This window comes from Plectropomus leopardus, chromosome 12, assembly GCF_026936395.1.
Source record: "Plectropomus leopardus strain MGB_pleo_1.0 chromosome 12, ASM2693639v1, whole genome shotgun sequence".
NCBI lineage: Eukaryota > Metazoa > Chordata > Actinopteri > Perciformes > Serranidae > Plectropomus > Plectropomus leopardus.
Window position 1 is genome coordinate 30,657,112 of NC_142187.1, and position 23,654 is coordinate 30,680,765.

A 23,654-nucleotide genomic window follows, 5' to 3' on the forward strand; every position below is an offset into this window, starting at 1 on the left:
CCATTTCCAGCCCACACTAGGATGGCAGATAAGCGAGCCTTAAACAACTACTCCTCTGCAGTCTGAGATGTACTTTGGAGCCGTGTGGAAAAGTATTATCCAGAATCTTCACCTCGTAATCTACTTCGGGTTAAGACGGTTACAGACACATTTTGAACACAGATTCACGCCAGCTTTGGAAGCAAACGTTTGGGACATTTTGTGACTTGGATAAATCAGCTGTAGTACGCTTGGACATTTCCACAGCCTCTCTTTTAGCTAAGCTAAATTTGTGCAAAATTAAGGCTCCTATGCCTATTTTGCAAGTGTTGTGGTGTTTTTTGTGGTTGGATTCGTCGGGATAAAAAAATTATTCACCAGTCTGTAAACTCGACTTCTGCCGACTTCTAGCCAGCTAGCTTCTAGCGAGCCAGGTGAAGGTTTTCAAACATAAATGTCAAGAAAATGACAGAAATTATGGTCACCAGTCAAACTAGCAGTCTCGGGTGCTCCTGAGACTTTGCCTCAGGTTTTGCACAGCATGATAATGCTACATGAAGGCAAATTTTCACATTTGTGGACAAAAAAAATTTCATAATTCGTAATCCCACTAGTTATTATACAGCATAAGAAAATAAACTGGACGACCTCCATACTGCACGGGATATCATGAACTGTAAGATGCTTTGATACACAAAAAACGTGGCCAAACCTTAGACTGAGCTATTCAACCAGGTGACTTTTTCAGTGTTGCCAAAGTAGCTTTTTCAACAGAACAGAAGTCCTCAACAAAACATTTAGATGCCATGGGAGCTATGGCGCTGATACTGCAGTGCAGAGAGCGAGAACTTCAACATAACTTTAGCAACTCACTACAATTGAACTCCCACTGTGAGTTGCGTCTCCTCTCCTCCTGCCTGTCACAAACCTACTGCATGGCTACAGACTCGCGCTGATGGTGACACAGCCGTGGATTGCGATTTCTCTGAGCAGCATGCATGTTGATGAATTAAAATATTTTTATTTATTTATTTTTTTGATGATCTGAATAAGTTGCTTTATTTGGTGATAGTCGCTTTTTAGAAATAAGTTGCCAAGATTGTCGGAAAAGTCTCTAAATACAACAAAGTCGCCAAATTGGCAGCACTTTTTTCTGTATGGCGATCTGACAGAGCAGAGGACTCTGATGGGAGAAGGAGAGCAGGCGTGCGCTTTACGGTGATGATGGTAGAAATATGAGGTGCTGTACCGTTCCTGTTGTAGATTGCTGCTACACACAACTACTACAAGTAGCTGCGTGCGTTCTGGAGGAGCATCCATACGGCCGTGTTGCTGGGGTCAGGATGTGTGGACAGTAAAATCAATGATCAACCAGAAATCATAGATTACCCGAACCATCCAGAAGAAATGATCATTATAAAGCAGTAGCCAAGAATGTAAGAAGACAAAAAAATGACTAATTTACATTGCACAAGATAAAGGAGCTGATGGGATCGCATTTCACTGGAATCATACCTTAAATAATTCTATAACCATGAATTTTACTTAAACAACGTCTAAATCAATCAGCTCTCAATTATTTAAAATCCATTTCAAGTTGTTTGAATAAGGGGTGCACATGCATGCAGAGATAATTTCATACTAGTTTCCATGGTGAAAGAACAGTCTGTCCTGCGTGCCTCATCTCCACCCTATGGCCTTTGCTGTCCCGCTGGCTCCCAGGCGCTTTAAAAATGTCGGTACATGATGTCCATGCTGGGTCCAAACACCTGCTCAGACTCCAGCCTCTGCCAAGTCCACATCTCCGTCTATAAGGTGTCTCCATCTGCGCTCCGGTACCACGTGGGAGTAGTCTCATCTGTTTGTTTTTACTTTGCCATTCTGTTGCACTCAGTGCTATTAAACACGGGGGAATGAGCATTAATCAGGGATCAGCCCTCGCTTAAACACCCGTTTATAAGAGCGGCGAGTAGGGAGGAGCTGCGCAATTATGTTCACCCACACCAAGGCTGGTTATTTGCATTTAGCCTCCTGGTTAATTTGTGAAAGACCAGGTCTGTTTTGATGCAAATAAGAATGACGGCAGTGTCTGGCAACATGAAAATGGTAGTAATGGTAGAAACAATTTTTGTGCCAAGAACAATAACTTGTTCCAGTAACATTGGTGTCGGGACATAACAACTTGAAGGACAAGTGTGAATGTTGTCACAGTGAATGTTAAGCCGATTTTCCAGCATGCCTTTTCCCATTATAAAAATTCCTGCAAAGTTTTACATATATTTAGAAAATCATGTTAATTTTTTCTCATTAATATCAATTGTTAGAGTGTTTACTAAGTGGCTTTACAAGCAAAGCATTAATCAAATACTACAAATATATGCTTTTTAATAAATCAGTGCATTCACAAGGCTGTCATTGCATGTACAACACAAGATTGGGTGTGTTAGTGGAACCTGGAGAAAAATATTAAAGCAGCCACACTCAATGAAGCAGTCCTACAATATAAACACATCATATATGGTTGGGAAAGGGGGCTTTCAAACACACCTAGAAAGAAACAAAAATCAATGCTCAGTGCTCCTTGCCTGTGAAAAAAAGTTCTTCTGATGCACAAGACAGACACCAAAGTGGCTGCAAAACTTTATTGTTGCTCTGTGTATATGTGCATCAGAAGCTTGAATAAAAATTTTCAGGCAGAAAGCATCAAATGTTAGTGAAATATTTCTCTACAAAGGGTCATTAGATAGGAGGGCCATCGTTTTTATCCAGAAAACTGCAGCCACTTTGTTCGCCTACATATGTTCACAGGCAAAGCTTGCTCCCTCTGATACAGCAGCCAATGAGGCATCTATGTTTCTATATCTATGGTTACGTATGGAAACATATTGGCTGATTTGCTTGTATGGACATTTTTGTGGGCCTCAATTTATCGTTTTGTAACTTTTCATGCAAGAGACTGAAATATCGTCCACCTCAGAAACAAATGTGATGCATACTGTAAATATATGAAACTGCCAATGAGTATTTTAATGCTTAGTATTGTGTTCATCATAAAAGGGTATGTTTATAGGTGCCACTATAGGCTGTCTGTTAATGTAGGCCCAGTTCAATATGCAATTCAATTTTATACAATTGAGGGTCCTTGCTGTGTCCCTCTTTCAGCTAAGGCCTGAAAAATGTTGACAGCCCCTGCTTTTATACTATTCTTCTGTACATTATGTCACTTTGTGTAATGCTTATCTGTGTGGGTTTAACTACATAAAGTCTCAGTGAAGTAGAAACCTTAAGGAAGTTATTCTACACAGGTCAAAATACATAAACTACATTATGAAAGTGGTCCTGTGCAGATCAGTATAGTCCATAGAAATCCTGTCCAAAGAATACCTTGGCTTGAAAAGTTAGTGAATCACACACAAACTGTGGAAAAAAAAACCTGTTATAAAAGCATGGTGCGCATGATAAGAATGATTTTAGCTGTACAGTTAACCGTCCGATGATGTCAGTTACTGACTAATCAACCTGTTCCTTTCCAGACCTTAAACCTATCTTTAAACCTTACGAAGTCATGAATAATGGTAAGTTAATGTCATCCCCTTTTCCTGCCATTGTTCAGCTGTCAAAAAAAGTGCTTCGAAAAGTGCAATTCACAGTACAAAAGGCCTTTTTCCCCCCGCCATATCCTCAATTTGTCAAGAAACTGTTCACTTTGATAGACAAGATGATTAAACGACTTAACTTGCTGTTAGGACAGTTGTGGCTCGGTCTCAGCAGCTATTTTTATTCACAAATTTGCGTCCAGTTTTGGTGAAAGCTATGAGAAATTCTCTGCTCTGTGCTCACTCACTCTGTTTTGAACTTGCAAAGCCATGTATCAGGAGAGTGGGAGACCTTTCGTTCTGGAAAAATTGATGGTTTATGTCTTTTTGTATATTTGATGAAACTACAATAGTTTAAGAATAAAAGAAGCACGGTATAAAAGGTGCTGAATAGCTGTCGAGTCCAAGGACAGAGATACAGGTTGACAGTATGTGTTGCTTGCTCAAAAGTGTTGTTGTATTCAAACTGTGGGATGCCTTCAAACCAGGTGAGCTCCATCAGCTTACATAATTCCAGTTGCACTTAAAGGGACAGTCCGAAAATATAAACAAACAGGAGCAACACTCCCTCAAATGCCAAAACTAGAGTGCTAAAACTCAAATTTGTGATGTCATAGGATACAAAGTCTGAAACTGCTCCATAGACAATGAATGGTGAAAGATGTATACCCAGGAGTATATGGGTACATTTTCTGTTTCTGAACTGAGAACACAAGAGGATAAAACTAATTTGGGTATAGATAAAATAAATAAATAAATAAATAAATAAATAAAAACATTCTCAGTCCAGAAAATCAGGCTCCTATTTATTGTCTATGAGGAGCTCCAGACTTTATGCTCGGGATGGGCATGAGTACTCGAGTACTCATTTGGACAACAGTAATGGTTTCACATAGAGTACTTGCCACTGCCCCTGCCACATGTGAGCGTATTTTTTATGTATATATATTTTCAATTTAAAATGGGTACTCGCTCATCACCTCCTTGCCTTGCCTCGCTCTCTCTCTCTCTCTCTCTCTCTGTGTTTACCACGAGACCAACATTACCGATACAGGCGCGCCGAGAAACAGTAGGTGACAGTCTGTCACAGGGCTAGCAGTTAGCATCACACACCTACTCTTGCCTACTTGTAACTGATAGTTTGAATAAACAATTTTCGAGGTTAATGGTTAAAATTTATGATAAACAAACAGTGTTTTCTTTGAAAAAAAAATTCTGAGAATATTCTCTGAGATTATAAAGTCTAATATTTGTGAATAAAAATCTGACATTCTCTAAGGTGAAAGTCAGAAATTTATGAGAAATTTTTTTTAAAATTTTGTCTAGGAGCCACATTACTTCACCGAGCATGGTTAGATCGATGTCATCACACCACAGAGTCCACCAATAAATATGCAATGTGTTGGATGTTAGTTGCTGCTGCAGATGTGAAATGCCTTACCTGTGTAACGTAACATTAATGTCAGCAACAGACAGATGGCTGATTTTTCTCAGGTGAATTTTAAGTTCGTAGTTTAATATACTAATTAAATCCTGGTTGTTCAATAAAAACATTTAAAATACCACATGTTTTTGGTCGTCAGGCAATTTACATTCGTATTTTATAGCTGTTTTTTTGCGCAAACTCGAGTACTCTGTAATAATTTGATGCAAGTACTCGAATGTGGAAGTTAATTGTAAGGCCCTTCCCTACTTTTATACCCTGTGAAATCACAAGTTTGAGACTTACCTCTCTGGTCTCTGGCTTTGAGACAGAGTAGCTCGTGTTCATAAATATTGATTGAACCCTCGTAGACCATGAAAATATCTTATTGGAATTCTTAATTTAGGTGGTTTTTCCCTTTAAAACCAGCCAGTTTGTTTTGCTTTCCCAGTTCTTGTCTAACCCAACCGTAACATTTTATTAACAAAGGTAGAATGATGATCTGTCAGCTATAACTGCTGCTTCCTCCCCTGTATAGCTTTATGCATGTCTTCAGGGTAAATTGCCTCGGTGAGGTCTAACCCTTTATGATTGTTCCTTTTTTGTTCCCCCTATACAGCTAAGATTGAGCAGAGCTGTCTCTGCGGGTTTAAAAGGAAATTGTTTGCTAGGTTTGATGTGTCTAATTAATGCCATTATTACCCCAAGGCATGAATGGAAAGCCACTTCACCTCACCATCTCAGATAACATTGGTCTGGTTTGTCGCTCACAATAGCTGGCAGTCATGTGACCTATAGGGTTTATATATTGTCTGGTGAGGGGAATGAAAAGCCTTGGTTTGAGGCCCATTGAATTTGTGTTCTTTTGTCCGTCAGAGAAAACAGGGAAGATTGAGTTTGTGGCGTGCAGGAAGGTTATGGGAGGACCACAATAAAAGTCTTTTTATCACAGGCAGTTGGAGGTAGAATGGCAAATTGTGCTCTACGATATTGGCTATGCAAAAGGCAAATTGCGTTCTTCTCAAGGACACGTCTTCAAACAACTGCTGTTGGAAAGGAGAGAAACAGAGCGAGGGAGACTTTGCATTTATAGCTGCTTTCATTATTATTATTTCCCTCATCTCCATCACTCCATCTATCTATTCCCCAAACACAAAGGAATTGAGGCTCTGAGAACAGATGTGCACAAACGATACTCTGGTGACATCCGCGTAAACTTATTCTCTTCGTACTCTAGAGCTGCCTCTCCGGCTCCTCACAAACAATTATCATCGGGGTTGTTTGTATCCTCAACTCTTAAGCCTCAAGAGAATGATAAATAGCTGTAGTTTAGTCAGACTTGGCAAGATCCTTTTTTCCCGGCAGTTTTTAAATTTGAACTGAAATGCTTCTCAAGGTCTTTAAATGTTTCTATTCCTCGTGTTTAATTATTCATGGTCTATCTGCCGTAATTTTTGTCACAGATTTTTCTCCATCCTTTTGCTGAATTATAGATGTCCCATTCCCCTCGCTAGGCGTCCAGGAAGCACTCATTCAGTCTGATTGTATAACTCTAACTCAAGAACATTTCAGCGCCTCCTCCTCAACTAAAAGGACGGGAATGTCAGGGAGGCTGAGATTTATACGTTGTATTCCCCCACCTAGATAGCAAGATCTTCGCTCCCATACATCCCCAAAGTAGGTGGCTCAGAAAACGCAGCGACCATTTCACAAAGTCAAGAGCTTCACTTTGATTTACACTCCGGGTAACACCCTGAGTTGAGTGCGACACATGCGGGTTTTTGGCGACAAATGACATTGCCGCTTTGGCCATCTGGGGAGTGTTGAAGTTGAAGAATCACCTTGGCAACCTCCCACTGCTCCGGTAGAGATTGTGTCCCCGTCGGTAAATGAGGGCTTGTGTTCTTCCTGTGCGTAAGCCCTAACCACAGGCGTTTTCCCCAGGAACCTGAACACAAAAGACAAAGCCTGGGCTGACAGTAGAGAGGCATGTGTGTGTGTGTGTGTGTGTTAAGACAGATGGGGGGAGGAGGGAGGAGGGGGTGAGTCCTGCCTGTCACTCTGACCCCAATCACCGCACAGCATATTGGTGGAAACGAAATGAAAGATTGATTTAACCAGTTCCACCTCCGCTGCCTCTGCTCTTCCCATCAACTGGCTGTCCATTTGTTTTCATCCGGTTGGTGGACTCACCTTTTGCCCTCGCGGCAGACTTGCTAGGTTTGTTCTCCTAATCCCTCTAAATGGTCAGTGATGGAAGAGACTTCCCACTGACATTTTATATCCTGTGTTTGATTGAGTTATTTATTCCATTTCTGTCATTTTTATTCTTTCGAAAAAATCTGATTCTTCAATACTGCAGTCGACAAGTTCAGCGTTTTATGACTTGCAGCAAAGTGATATGAGGTTATTTGCTTCCTGTGGAAAAGTGTGAGAGAATGGCGTTATCATATTATATTGTGCGATGCAGTGCCTTACTTACTGCATCTCCCCTCCACGAAATGTGTCCGTCGTGATGAATAAACTGTAGGACCCCTTTTAGCTTTAGTGGGCTTTAAACTACTGTGCTGCCCAGTGTGTTGCAAAAATGATGGGACTAAGTAAACATTATTAATTCATGAAATTACTCATTCCATGAAAATATGCTGTATGTATGGATTATCAGGCATGCTCGCAGATGCACACGTCCTCCCAGTGTCATGAGTCAGTTTAACATAAACACACATGCATTGTGCATATCCTGCTGTTTCTGTGCCCTTTGAGGATAAAAGTAAATCTGCTTAGAGAAACATAAAATGTACTCCTTTATTAAGATATTGTCTCCCAGTCGTCCAGTTTAAACATTTTCGCCAGTATCATTTAGTTGATTGTTGTCTGTATATCAGGGGTTAATGTACAAATGGAAACTGGTTGTAGCTAAGCTAACATGACGTTCATTCATACAGATTTGTCAAAAAAATTATTTCAAAGGTCCTGTAACTAAAAAAATGTATTTTTCTAAAGTTTATGTTCCCTAAAATGTTTGACCTTGACTATACTGACTTGTATCTCTGCAAAGTTTATCATTAGAGAGGTGTTTTCATGTTCCTCGACTGAAGTGGGTACACCTCCCTTAAATCAGAGATCCAAATGTATGCCAGGCAAGCTGGACTGGGTGTGTCACTGATGCAAAAGCCAATTGCCAACAGGGTGACAGACTTTGACAAAACACTGACAAAAAAACCTCCAGCGCAGAGCAGATTTGTCAATACAGAGAGCAGAATTAGTATTAGCATAATTACCGTTTTGACAGCAAACATGATAAAGTGTGCAGTTTTTGGATGTAAACTGGACCCTGCACGGAGCTGCCTTCCACTATCTACCAAAAACTATATTGTAGCAAATATTATTATATGTTTCACCAAAACTAAAGCTGTGTCATCTGCTGCCAGTTAGCCACCAAGCTAACAAAAAACATATTTAAAAGATGCTAACTTAAAGGGTCATTTTGATATATCTTCCTGCCACCAATTTTGGTGCACAACAGACTCCTGTTCTGAATCCAGGTCTGACTGAGGCTCAAACATGTATGACTGAATCTCTCCAATGTTTCCTCTAATGCTAATGCCAGCCATCTTGATGCATACTTATCTTTCGTCGGACAATCTAGTACTAACGGTGCTGAAGAAAATGGAAAACAAAACCTCTGAAACTAACAGAGGAGGCTTTTCCAGAATTTCCTGATAAGGGAGAAAGAGTAGATCTCCTCAACAAACTCAACTTTTCTGAGTTTTGTGTGAAGTATTATAACTGAAAACCATGTTAAACGAAATATAGCTATTAGGCCTACTAAAAGCTTTTTTATATACTTTGGAAAATGCATGGAGATGGACTTTTAGCAATAGAAAAATGGGGCTATATTAAAGGGAGTGAAACAAAAATGACCTGTGAGTTTGAAGCGTACTAGTATTAGTTTGTTTGCTTTTTTAGGGCAGTAGACAGTAAGGTTGTCGATCATGAACAAAGACAAGCACTTACTTTGTATGACTTGACAATCTTGAGTCTTGTCATGCATCATCCTCCTGTGCTGGTAAGGTCCATCTTACTTTCCCCCTCATGCTTTTCACTCGGCCTTCCCGTTCAGCGCTGTGAGAAGGAAGGCGTTCACCCATTCATCTCCACCCCTACAGCTTCAGGGGGTTCATCAGACAAGGTGGCAGTCCAGGCCGGCCCAGTGCTGGGGCTCATTCTGTGGTTTCAATTCGATCCAGCACGTTGTAGTTCCCCTCCGCCCCTCATCCTCACCCATCATGGCAGTCTCATTTATCACAAGGCCTATAAAGAAGGACTTGATAGAGTGAGGAGCGACCACCACCATTCAATAAATCCTTGTGATTATCCACGCCTCCAAGGTGTATGGGCAAAGTGTGTGTGTGTGTGTGTGTGTGTGTGTGTGTGTGTGTGTGTGTGTGTGTGTGTGTGTGTGTGTGTGTGTGTGTGTGTGTGTGTGTGTGTGTGTGTGTGTCCTGAGCACGTGGGCATTTGTCTCTGACTTTGTAATGGTTGTAGAGGGTGATGTTAGAACATAAGAGGTCCATGTACAGTGCCTTTTAAAGAGCTATCAATTATAAGATGTGTACACGCGTCAACCCCAAGGCCTGGTTTGACTTGTTGCATTTGATGAACAAAAACCTTGGCACTTCCGCCCTCCTCTGTCTTAGCTTTCTGTCTCCAGTCCCCCCCACCCACACATTGACTCCCTCCATCTCTCCCTCTTAACCCCCTCCCTCCTCTCTTTTTCTTCCTCCGGAGGATTGCATAGAGGAGCACTCTAGGAGGGTGATGGAGCTTTGATTGTCGGTTATCAAAAGCTATCATTACGGCTCGCTTCTGCGGGATATGAAAATGATTTCCTAAGTGTAAAACCCATGTCATTACCTCAATGGCCTCAGTGCTATCACTGAGATGTAATAGAAAGAGGCAAACAAATGTGCTCGCCTCCCAGCCCGCCCAGCTCAAACAGAACGGAGTGAGTAACACACAGCAACGGAGAGATAAGTGACAGCAATACCAGGCCTCACTGCCTAGAATGGAACACTTTACATGAAAACAGCCCTCCGACCAGAATTTAATCTTCGCCGTTGTCATGTTGTTTTGGTACTGTCTACAGCGAAGGCACCTGCGTGTGACAAGCCCCGGCTGACATTCTCCAGTGCGGAAGCTGACTGTCTACATGCCATCCTGTGAAAGTCGAGGCATTTCTTTTTTTCATCTCCAAACAGCACAGCCCCCCCCCCCAACCCCACACCACCTCCTCCTCAACCTGAGCGCCGTTTCATCCTGATGAGATAGCACACAGGCTCAGGCGCCGCATTGACTTGACGATGGTTTCTAATCATTGGAGAAGTAGTCCTTTCTTCCCCAACCCCTCCCCGGTTCTGTTTGCTGAGCAGGGAGATGGAAGTGTATGCCAGCACCAGGCTTTTCTGCTCTTAATCGATGTGGATCTGATAAAGATCCTGGCTCTCTGAATGACTTGTACGCCGCAAAGCCTGAGGAAGATCTGATAACTAAATCGTTCCTCTGTACGTATAACCAGCAAGATGCTGAGGAACCAGATCTGCGTCGCTGTGCACGGATGCTCACTTCACTGACAGAAGACCATAAACACGCCAGAAAGCACACATTGTCCCCCTATTACACACACACACACACACACACTTGTCTCGCAGTAAAGTGGCTGTGCTCCGGACATGCCCAATTTGCTTCCTTTCATCCAGGACTAATGTCTCGCTCTACCCAGGGGCTAAGTGCACCATTTGAAGCCCCCTCTAGGACAGACGGGCTGCAACATGCAGTTATTTGTTGTTTTTGTTTCATGTTTTGGGGGAAATCATGTTATCACTTTAGCTGCAGTTGCGTGTACGCAGCCCCCATTCAAATTAACAAGAAGCAATAATGTGCTGATAATTTCTAAAAACATTATTTAAATGTCATGCTGTAATGACAAAAAAATCACTAATAGTTCTATGTAAATGTCAAATTCAAATTATTCAATTACATGGCCAAGTATGGGGCAGGTGATAATTTGTCCACCGCTTGGAATACCAATCTGGCTCTCGCTGGAGCTCATTCTGTGTGCCCTGGCATAAGATAGACCTCAGTAATTTGCTGCTCCAAGGGATGCTTTCATAGCCATTATTATAACTCTATTCCACTGGAAATATCTGCCATACTGGAGAGATATTAGAGTCATATTTTCAGTACTTTCACCCCAGTGTCGCCCTCAGTGTGTGATAGCTTGTGAGAATTGGTAAAAAAAAAAAAAAATGGTATGGATTTCGAGAGATAGCCCTGTTATTCCTTGTTGTGATTTGTGCTTGCGCTTTTGATACTGAGCCTCTTACTGCTCGGTCAATAAAACTAAACTAGCGGTCACAGCAGACTGGGGTAATAGGCTCATCTCATCAGCTGTCATTCATGAGCCTATGGGCCTATTTGAAAATGGCTGCATAGCCTCCATCCATACACGGGAGGATTTATAAAGGATATCAGCCATTCAGCGCGACCCGTTCATTTGAGATTAAGTGGGGGAGGAGGGTACAGGGTGTTTTTCTTTTTCCTTTTTGCTCTTTCTTCAAAGTCAACCATGACCAGGCTCCGAAATGGATGAGGCACCTTGTTGTTCATGAAAACAGATGATGTCATTCTGAGTCACGGGGCACACTTTGTGATTGGGTGTCCGCCACAGATCCTCACATTTTACTGCCTCCCTCAGACAGCTGGCATTTGCACTGCAGGGAGCCAATGGGGTAACAAACAATTAGCCTTTTCTCAACAAAACTCCAGGGAGAGGCTGTAGAATAGTCATAAGAGCTGTTTACTAAATGGCCAATATTCCTTTATGTACCTTCACTATTTGTGTTGGCACACTAGCAAGAAATATTTTGTCTAATTTTCTCACCCTGTGCCAAAAAGCCAAATATAAATAAATAAATCAATAAATTATTGCTTCCTCTTATTTCATTTTCCCTCCTCTTTATGTGGCCCAGGCCATTTCTCTCAATATTTTTCACAAGTGATTCCCATTCTTTCTGGCGTTCCTCCATTGGCAGGAATTAGGGTGTAGTGGACATTATCTGTGATGTTCCACAAAGACGGAAGTGTGACATTCTCCTTGAACGCTTTCGAAATGAGACTTCCTCCCAGCCGCTCGTGCATGTCTGCTTGAGATTCACACTTTGGTGCATTTGTCACTTTGAGAGCATCTGGTTTAATTTGATTTCTGTGCCTGGCCACCCTGCAATTCTCTGTGCTTTTAGTGTAACCGTTGCCTACTGAGTGCAGCCAACAGATAGTTCCGCAAATAAAGGGGTTTAAACTTCCATTTTCTGGATGGCTTTCCCAACATTGCAACCTATTTGAAGAGGCCTGTTTTCTTTAGCCAGTTCTTCCAAGGCCTGTGTAAGAACCTCTTTTACTTGAGCGTGATTACATTTGTTTAAAATGGCAGATTACTTTCTGAATTATCACATTTATTCCCACACTGTGGTTTTCCACTAGAGAGGAGTTGGCTTTCTTTTTGTCTACTAGCACTTGAATATTGACTTTAGGGCTGATCCCTTTGAAGGTAAATGTCTTACATACCATTCTGCATCGAAGATTGACATTTCTTTTCAATTTTAACAATCATTGGAGGTCAGTTCTGCGAGATCCTTTATCAAAGATGACACCTTCAAAGGAGTACTCCTACACATCATGGCAGGATTTCTCAAAGAATATGCAGCACTTTTATGCGAGCTTTAATACAGAGTACTGATTACCAGAAAAAATATATACAGGTTCTTCAGCTGTTGTCACTGCACCGACAACGGCTGGTTGTCTGTATGTTCATCTGTCCACACTGCATCCCATTCTGGTAAAATAGAAAAAGGAACACCTTGAAGCAATTTCTTTAAATTTGGCACAAACATCCACTTCGACTCAGTGATGAGCTTATTCGATTTTGATGGTCAAAGGTCAAAGTCACTGTGACCTCCTTCTGTTTTATTCTCGTGAACACAATATCTAAGAATTGAGGGAATTTATGTAAATTAAGAAATTAAAAAACATTCACTTGGACTCAACTAACTGATAAGAATTTGGTGGTCAACAGTCCCAGTCACTGTGACCTCAAGAATTTGTACACTATTTATGACCAAATTTCACACAGATGTCTAATATGATTCAGTGATGAAGTGATGACATTTTATATCCAAGAGGTCAACTTCACTTGTCATAATGTTTAGCAAAAACACTTTTCTGGCCATTATTCAGCGCCATAACTCAGGAACAGAAGGGGAGACATTTGGTCAGATGCTGAATTTGTGACACTAATCTTGAAACTGTGCTGATTGTACAGATCATTTGTGATCATCTGCCAAGTTGAAGATATGTGTGAAGCATCTTCATTTGGAATCTGTAGTTTCTTTTCAGCAGCATCTACATTTCAAGTATTGTCTACTGTTACGGCTAAAACTTTGTGCTCTGTCTTGTTGCTCTGGTGGTCCGCCACTTACTCATAAGTTTATCTGATAATGAACCTCAGGTGATTGTCGTTGCTCCATGTGACAAAGCTCTCTATCAGTCCGCTGTACTCCACTGTAAAAAAAATAGTCTCTAAGTAAAGACAGCACGTTTCTAAATGGAAGTTATTCACTGCGATTAAACATGTTAGTACAGTGATAACTTCAATTTCACCAAAAATTAATTCCTTGAAAGTCTTCACTACATGTAGGCAGAAATTCTAATTTGATTTTTTATTAAAGCTGATTGATACATGTTCTGTCAAGGATTTTTTTTGTTTGTAGCACTCTGTGTAGACCTGTTGTGACAAATCCTTGAAAAAAATCTAATTGCCTCTTGATCTCTTTCGGAAATATTTTTTTTCCATTTTCATCACTTGCTTTTTTTCATGGGTAGCCCTTTGTGTATGGTTCATATACTATATGCTACACATTAATATCCCATTCCTCATCTGTCTTTAACAGCTCTCCCTCTGCCTCTGTCTGGCCCATCTAATGTTATTTCATCTGCTCTGTGAAAGCGCAACAGAGATCACATCCGTTGTTTCTCCTTGTAAAATCTGAAAGTGTTCCATCTTTCATTCAGCCAGAAGGCGCCTTTATTATCTCTCACTGTACTCGCTTCTGTTATGTCACATGTCATGACCTAATTTCCTGAAAAACATTAATCTCTGTCTTTTAGCTTTTCTGAAGCGTTACATGAGTCGCATTGTTAATCATTCACGTTAGTCTTGGGCAGTATGTAATACTTCATGTCTTCCTGAAAATTCATCTGGGTATTTGGTGAATGTGCTACTTACTTTTAGCTTTCAGATCAATAAAGCCAAAATAGAACCCACAAGATTTTAAAAAAAGTAAAATTCAAACACCTGTTTTCCTTGTTAAACAGAGAAACACAACTGTACACCTTTTGAATTCAACTTTCTTTCAGTCACTGAAGACTCACTGAAGGCTTAATTGCTTCGTTAACTCATCATAAAACACACTTCATTCAAACTCGCCAGAAACAAAAAAAAACTAACCAAAACCTTGGTTACTCTTGCTAGTAATCTAGTTAGTTAGTCCACTTTTCCAACAATCACCAGCTCAGGGTGGTCTATATTAACCCTTAATTCACCAAGTTAGACGTAAAAAAAAAAAAAAAACATGCTATTACTCACAGTCTGTCTGTTGCTGGCTGCCAGCTGTTTACAGTCCTGTAACTTCTCCCTCCACCACAAGGTGTCGCCTTGTCTTTCAGCTCAGATGCCTGTTCCTCCCAAGCCCCCCAGGAGGTGCATCAGGCTCTGATGCAAATTTTACATAGTGGCCAAAAATGGAATTACACCATCTGGGTCTGTCATGTGATGCTCATGGGACAGATTTCCCATTGACTTACATCCAGAAAGAGATGTCTGTAAATCAGTGGATACATTTTTGTGAGCGACAAAACCCCCGCAAAATGACACATTTCACTATCTAGATTTCAGCCATCCAGTTTGATAACATTAGGAAAGTCCAAACGAGCTGCAAGATTATTATTATTTTTTTTATACCGCCATCCAAGCTAGTTAAGCGTTAAACTGAAAGTTACGTGCTCGGGCACACTCGGCCGTGCTTGGCCGCCATAAGTCTCTAGTGTGCATGGATTATGGGGCCTCGATCAGAGTGTTTTATACCTGGAAGAAGGGGTTTTTTTTTGCTTCATGCACCAATGAGCAGCTCTCATAAGAATGAAGGGGGCCCGACCTTCATGGCTGTATCCAGATTTTCTTAATACATCCATGGTTCCACCACACAGGAGACTGAGCTCTGGTGGTGTGTGCTGTGCACTGCATACAGTGAGTTTAATAGAAAGATATGCACCTGTATTAATGATGGTATGTACAAACATACCTGCTGGATTTCTAAATACGCTGGCATATCATAACACCGTGATACCGCCCAAGCCAGTATGTATTTAAAAATCTTCAATAAAACTTAATCAGTCAGACATTATGCTTGTAAAGCCTCACTCATAATATTCAAATGGTGCCAACTGTGCTGTTCATTTAGATTCTTGCTTGTTTGTCACGTCCTTTGTACAGCCTGTAGAAATGAACAGCATGCTGGAGCTCCAGTCCAGTTTCCCCCCATGCACCTCCAGAATGTTAAACATGGCTGCCGTGGCTGCCTCTGAATTGCTGGACTGTGTCTCCTGGGGAACGGGGAAATTGAGCCCTGGCTCTTCCTAATAGGTGGTAAAGTGTTAAGTTCCAGAGAAATGGACTGCGAATTTAACCTGGAATGGAAATTGATCCCATTACCTTGTGCTTGGGCTGCTTTCCTCCCGTAGGTAGGAGAGCAAGAGAGAGAGCAAGAGGGGAAAATAGACAGGGCAAGCAGAGAGAGGAGATGAGGGAGAAAGAGAGAGAGCGGGAAATAGAAATGGGGGAGCCACAGAATAAGAGAGGAAATGGAGAAGGGGAATGAAGAGAAAAGACACGGAGGGAGAGGAGATGGAAGGATGGAGAGAGAGAGAGAGAAAATAGAGAAAGCAGAAGAGAAAAAGCGAGGAGACACAGAGTATATGTGATTAGAGGTGATAGGATGGCAGTGGGGGTTGTGTCCTGCCTGGATTGGCAGGCTGGCTGACTCTGTATCAGTGTGGCGCTAATAGCTGACCGCCACTGGGCGAGATGGAAAAGAGAGAGGAAAAGGCAGAGGACAAGGTAGAAGGAGCAGAGGAACGGCACGCTCTGAAGGGATGATACACCTCCTGCTGAGGGTTTCCACCAACAGACCTGTGGTGTCTTGGTGTGTGCAGCTGCTGTGAGAGCGAGTTAGCAACGGTGATGGGATGTGGCAATGCTCAGTATCAGGCTGTGGCTTTGAAAGTTTTCAAATATTTTCTGGGAATATGAATTCCAAACAGAGGAAATAGTATTTTCAATATGAAAAAAAGTATCGTCCGGGTCTCAAGTGTTATGAAAAATCTGGGAGTAGATTTTCTTTGACCCAAAGGAACACCGCCTTCTCTGTGCCCTGGCATATACCTCAGTAATTTCCTTGATTTTATTGAAACTATCTCGTGCTCCCTGCCATTTCATACGGCCTAATTGATTATCTTGATGTATGCTCACACTCCTCTCTCTCTGTTCGCCCCGACAGAGCCCATGCACGGCCCACAAAAGCTCGAAGTGGTGGACATCCAATCCAAGCAGGTGACGGTGCGCTGGGAGCCTCTGGGCTACAACGTGACCCGCTGCTACAGCTACAACCTCACCGTCCAGTACCGGTCCAGGGTGGCCGGCAAGGAGGAGACCCGAGAGGAGGTGTGTTACGACACCCAGAGCCGCGATCCTCAGCACACCATCCACAACTTGACGCCCTTCACCAACCTCAGTGTCAAGCTGGTGCTACGCAATCCAGAGGGGGTCAAAGAGAGCACGGAGCTGGAGGTTCAGACTGATGAGGATGGTGAGTGTGACGCAGAGTTACTTCCTGTACCGGTGACTGGGAAGTGTGGAACAAGATTTTGCAGAACTGATCGTATGTTAGATATCTTACAAACTATGGAGACCAAATGCATAAGAAAGAGAAACACAACCACCCAACCCAACTATCCAACACCTACATTCAAACTACAATATTCAACCCTTTGAAACATGAGCAATATTGGCTTGATTTTTTTCCAAAACATGGGAGAAAGGCAATAAGCAATGAGAGAAAAAAAATACCCAAAAATTGTTAAGAAAAAGTGCTTATTATAATCATGATAAAATTAAATCGTATTTGTATAGCGGCAAATGAGGCCTAACGTGCATTACAAGAAAGAAATTAAATGCACCAAGTGCTTCACATCAAAACACATTAAAAGACAATAAGACATAATAAAACCTGCATGTAAAAATAAAATCAGAACAGAATACATAGAATGCATCTTCAAATGGATAAAAGGATGACGGGATAAATCTCACCTGATCATAAACAGCTTCCACTAAGAACAAGTTTGGAATTCTTCAATTTTTTTTTTAGGATAGCACATGAGTCAGACAAGCAAGTGTGTGTCTGTGTCGCGCGGTTGTTTCACCTCCTTCAAAGATGAAAGCTCTTCAGTGTTGCCTCAGAAGACACAGGAAATGAACTCTATAGAAGTCTCAAGGAACCCCGGCCGCCAGATAACAAACAGGCTCAGCTGACGAAAAGAGAGCCTTGTCATGTCGGGCTCAGATATCTGTGGTTGGAAACTTGAAAGTGGCAACTGTTTCTCACTATCTGACTTCTGTGTGTCTGTGGATCTGTGTGTTTAGAGTCCCAGGGGAACAAGTGTACAGACAGGGTGTAGCTGTAGTTGCATTCTTGAAGATAAATCTCAGGGAAAAAAAGACATCTCCACATCATTATGTTTCGCGTACAGAATGAAAGCAATTCACATGAGGGGTTAAAGGACCGGATCTCTTTGGCAGTATTTCAGTACATGTAAACACTGTGGAAAGATTAAGAATCCCGCGGTTCCCGTGGGGATACTAGTTCATCTTTGTTTGCAACTGATTTTTATCTGTGTGAAAAGTGTTCAGTTTTACTGTCACACATTGTGTTTTGAGTGACAGTGACTTCAAATAATCTCACAAATTCCCATTAAGATGTGTTTGACTTTGGCTCATGGCCATTTGTGTACTGCGGGTCCTTGAAGAGCTCTTTTATTGATTGTTTTATGCACATCGGCGCGAGGTGATGGGTTGGGTAAATCATAATAGAAAAGACTAAAGTTGCAACTGCTTTCAAACAACTTTTATTGGCATTTTAACTTGACACACATCAACTAAAGAGGAGAAAAAACAAATCAGTGCATGTGTATCCATGAAAATTCGAAATGTTTTTTATACACTTATGTCGTGCATATGTGTGATAAATTCCCACAGTGCCAGGAGCTGTTCCTCTGGAGTCCATTCAGGGCAGTGCCTACGAGGAGAAGATCATCCTGAAGTGGAGGGAGCCAGCGCAGACCTACGGGATCATCACTCAGTTCGAGGTACACAAATATTAGCGTTCACACCGTGTTAGAGTTATTGAACACCTTTTAGAGTATTAAACAGACCTGCAATATTTTCTTCCCCCACCTCTGGATCCTGTGCATCTTTGAGCTCTTTGTTGCACAGCTGTGATGTGCAGTAGTGTACAGAGCTGCTAGAGAAATGTTCAAAGTACTTTTTTTTGAGGTCGAACATTGGAACAATGTGCACCTGCTAGTCCAAACAACACAGACAGTACCTCATAAAGTAAGATTACCAGCAGACATATTCCATTAAATGAGGCCATTTTTTAATGAAAAATGTGCTTTATGAAACTGGTTTAAATAAGGTTGAACTTAGTTTTTAGGCTTTGTTTCAGTTCAGGCTTCAAGGTTTAGTGCGTAGATTTTAGCTGCATCTATTGTTGAGGCTGCAGGACTTAAACTTCTCTGATGTGCTAAGCGTATAGGAGAATTACCGTGGTTGACAGAAATATTCAAAAATTAAATTATTTTAAATCATAGACTGGCACAAAATTTGATACAGAAATTTATTTTCATGATTTTGTTGAGCCCCTGATTTTTCCTCGAGCGCCACTTCTAGCATAGCTTTGTACTCATTCACTTTCCATTATTCACAATAAACTCATCTATTTTCAACCTCCTATGTGAAGTACCACCCAAGAGTTTTTTCCGTCGTTGTTCATTGAATCAACTGCAATCTGCCATCGTCTTCTGTCCTGTGACACATGTGCGACCTCTAAAGAAAATACAATCTCTGAAACACGCTTCGAACACATAACACGATTCAGCACAGAGCAAATGTTGACTTAAGGCTCCACACAGCCCCTGCCAGCCTTGTCCGGGAGCTGCATTGAGTCTTGAATAATAGAAACAGTCTGCACACACACACACACATGCACACTGTGTATGTACACATTGATCCTAACCAGCTTAAGGTGGAAGTAATCCCGCAGCTTCTCCCACAGATTGATTCCCCTCTGTTGATTCCCCCTCTTGTCGCCGTTTGCTCACGCTTGATATTTTGACTAGGTTAGCAGTCATTGACAGGTCTCTTTCTCATACGAGGAGAGCAGATTGAATAGTAAAAACGATGCGGTCGGGGTCGTCGTATAGGTTGCTCTATCCACTTCCATGCCATCAGGTGACTGAGGTGAATGAAATATGGAATAGATTCTCTAGTAGCGGCTCCGAGACATTTCAATCCAAGCAGCAAAGTCCTAAAGTCCTCTGAATCATAACAAGGGCCTGTTTATTCAAGTGTGTGTAGTGCGGTGTTGTCTGCTGTAAACGGCGATATGGCACTTAGAGGTGTTGGCAGAGTGCAGGAAAACAATGTCTATAAAAACGGTAGATTTACCGCACACTTAATCACTTTTAGAGCAACATGTTTCAGTTGTTTATCTTTTTAAAATTTCATGGTACAAGAAAAAGCATTCGGAGCAAACGGCGGGTTTGCATCGCTGCTTTGTCAGGTTCACTCATATTTACATTGATGCAAATGTGTTTCACCTTATAAAATGCCCACTCCAGGCTTTTATATTCATATGCTGCAGAAAATACCTCTCTGTATGTGACTAGAAAGCCTAAACAGTATAGTTATGTGTCTGGTTAAAGTAATCAATATGTCACAGACAATCCTGGTATTTCTTGAAGCTAATATACAAAGCATCATTATAGATTTCCCAACATTGTTTAGAATAACAGATTTTATTTTAGAGTAAGAAAGAGTATTCATTTTAATTTCACCGTGTCTTAAACGGGGAGAAATCAGCAGATATTTGCCTCTCTTTGGTAAATAAGGTGACATTCCTCGATAGCAGAGGCCGATGTTTTTCTGTTGTGCCACATCAATTTTGCACGAGCAAAAAACAGAGCTCGAAACTAACAGCAGCCTGCCGTCTTAGGGACAATAGAAAACATGTTTGGGATGGATGGAAATCTTCTCAGACGAGAAGAAATGTACCCAAAAGTTTATGTTTCACTGCACACTGTTTCCAGATTGAACATGCCCCATGCGAGGGAAGTGTGCATGGAGCCAATACTTTGCTGTTGCTCCATATTGCGCTAAACTACATTTTTTTGGTCCAATGAAATACAAAAGATTTGATTGAAATCCCTCCTGTACCTGTGCACTAATGAAAAATTCCTTTTCACTGGGAGATACGTCACAAAAGCTGAAGACGCTGTCATTTCTGTTTCACTGGGACTTTAAGATAGTAAAACCACATTTTATTCTACCAGTATTCCCCTTCTCATAAGCCAGGACCTTTCTCTGATTTGACATTATCAAAAGACTCGAAGTGAAATACGTCTGACAAGGCCTGATATCAAACAGATTTCAGCTCCATTCCTTTTTGACCAAGCTCTGCGGATGCCATTTTATTGGCAGCCTTTCAATCAAACACGAGCCAGCTTCTCTTTAAAGCTCCTCTTCTACAGTATATCTTCCAATTGTTGTTCATCAGACATCTCTTGCAATACAAATTAAAGTTAAGTAGCATTTTCTTTATCATAGTGATGCTGCGGTAAGTAAAAGCTTTGCATCAAATTACTTTTTTAGGTAAGTGAAAAAAGAAATTGTATTTTCATAAAACCAAAAGTAATATTAGGTAAAGCGATTTCCCTTAAAAGCCAATGTTCTTACAAAACCTGCAGTCTTTTACATTCATACATGATTAATATTTACTGTAGGTCTGTCTGAGGTAAAGGATAACTTTGACAGTATGCCCCCTCACACTGTAAAAAGAAACTATTTGTTTTAACATAAAAATATAAGTGTCCAGACTGCCTCAAATTTTTGAAGTTGACTGAATTTGAGAAGACAAGTTAAATTATTACAAAATTACCTCAACTTGTCTACTCGAATTTAATTAACATAAAACTTTACGGTTAATTTTTTTTAAGTAAAAACATTTATTTTCTTTTTACAGTGCAATATACATCCACTAAAAACTAAAATCTAAAATGCGTTTGTTTTAAGTGTAAATAAATATTATGAAAAGGATCCCTACAGAGATTGACCTTTAAGAAAGATAGCCTCAATATTACTTTTGCCGAATCCACCAGACACATTTAAATAGATTAAAGTTTCGTTTAAAAGTATTCTTTAAATAATGTTAGGAGGAGTTTAGGTAACAGGAGAGGGTACACAGCAACATACATCAGCAGTCGGCTTTCTTAATTACTGTACGGGTAATAGTGCAGGCATTTATATTTTATGAATGCCTCATAAATTTGTCATTTTCCTCCCTCATATAGTAAAATATAAACCAGTGTGGTTTGATAAGCGTAATATATCAGATCAAGTTATAGTTACAAGCAAGCCCAAATTAATTTGCTCCAATATTCTCCATTATTTTTCCCGTCAGTCCCATTATAATTGTAAAAAACCTGTCCGTGTGCCCAGTGTTGACAAGTCATTTCAAATTCCTCTCCCTGAAATGTTATGATATAGGATTTGGCATCACAGACTCATTTCAGAGACAAAGACTAAATGAGAAGGCCTCGAAGCATTTCAAAACTTGATGGACACAAATTATGCAGCACTCCTAACTCCCTTTGTGTTCCTTAATTGGAATTATAATGGAGGTTTTCCTTTACGAGCAGAGGCATTTTCTTAAAGTGGGACTTTACAGTTATTCAAAATGGATATTAGCAAAAACACTCACCTTAATGCTTCCCTCCAGAGCTCCCTGTGTTTATTAATGCAGAAGGAATACATTATGTGTATTTCCTCCCTCCTTGAAACCACAAGCTCACATCAGCTTTGGTTAAAAAATACGTAGCTCTGCTTATACAGTAGAATCCAACAGCTGCTGTGAAACAGCTCCTCTCCATAGACCTTTTGTACCTCACTAATTTTAGCTTTAAGCCTTGTTGACATGGAGTCAGCAGCTCACACATGAAGTCAGAGTTTGTTTTCTCAACACAAGACTTTTTAAAGATTACTCCGTGGCATTTGGCTTCACTGAGGAGTAAAGAGGAGATAGAGAAGCCAATTTAAAACTTTTGGATTGTTTGGGCTACATTATAAAAAAGTGTTTCCAATATATATTTTTTTGTTTTTATTTCCAAATAGTACAATATTATCTGTAAATATTATCATACATGTTACTGTTGTACAAAATAATGTTGCCCATCAACAACACAAAGGCTCAATCCCATTCTTATGTTTGTTTTACTTTTAGGATCCTGGTTTATTATCAGTATTCGTAAATGGTGTTTATGTACTGTAAACAGATGCAAGTATGGCAATAATTGTATTATCTGTTTAAAGAGAGACATTTGCACATTCAGCTCGAATGCAGGTGTGTTGGAAATATCACTTGAGAATTGAAAATAGGATTGCACACACTGCCATTGCTCAGCATCACATTTTATTGATTATACTAACATTTTGGTGCCTTTGTCAAGAATTTAACATAACATTCAGTATAACAGACAGTTATACTCTTGACGAAGGTCCGCGGGCGCAGAAATGTTAATATAATCAATACAATGTGATGCTAAGAAAGAGCAGTTTGCGGGATCTTCATATCAAGCCTCAAATAATAGTATTAACAAAATTACATTTGACATTTATCTGATGGAGACAGAAAAGCATAGATACCTGTAATTTGTTCACAACGGAAGTTTCACACGGATCAATCCATCAAATATGTTATCAAGTTAAAAAGAAAACTGATTCATTAGCCATTCAAGATGCTCTGTAGGCTAAGGTTAGCATCCTATATATATATATAATTCACAAATCAGCTATGCCAATGTAACGTCAGCTGGAATACATATAACAACATTAAAATAAGATAATGCTATGGTTTTCAACATTTTTTAATCCTTATCAACAAAGAACTTACATTTTTGGGTGTCCTTTGTATCCTGTGCAGCCAACTTTTAAATGATTTCTCGAAACACTCGGTTTGCTTTTGAAAAACCTCCATTTGGAGGCCATGAAGCCTTAAGTGGGGACATTTCTTTGAGTGCTATTGTTAGCATGCAGGTGCAGTGTGTACTGTGTCCTCAATCTCAGTTTAGCATATTAGCATGCTAACATTTGGTGATTAGTTTAAAACATAAGGAACAGTTGAGGCTTGTGGTGAAGCCATTAGTTTTGCTGG

At 40.6% G+C, this 23,654-nt stretch overlaps 1 protein-coding gene across 9 annotated transcripts in view; it reads left to right on the forward strand.

Annotated features, from left to right (window-relative positions):
- The window catches only part of LOC121951210 (receptor-type tyrosine-protein phosphatase mu), a 211,096-nt gene that overhangs the window by 94,511 nt on the left and 92,931 nt on the right, over positions 1-23,654 (forward strand). For all 9 annotated transcript variants that reach the window (XM_088085802.1, XM_088085798.1, XM_088085796.1 and 6 more), the window contains 2 exons: positions 16,671-16,979; positions 18,425-18,534. In XM_088085802.1, coding sequence (XP_087941928.1) covers positions 16,671-16,979; positions 18,425-18,534 — 419 coding nt within the window. The remainder of the gene's footprint in view (positions 1-16,670; positions 16,980-18,424; positions 18,535-23,654) is intronic.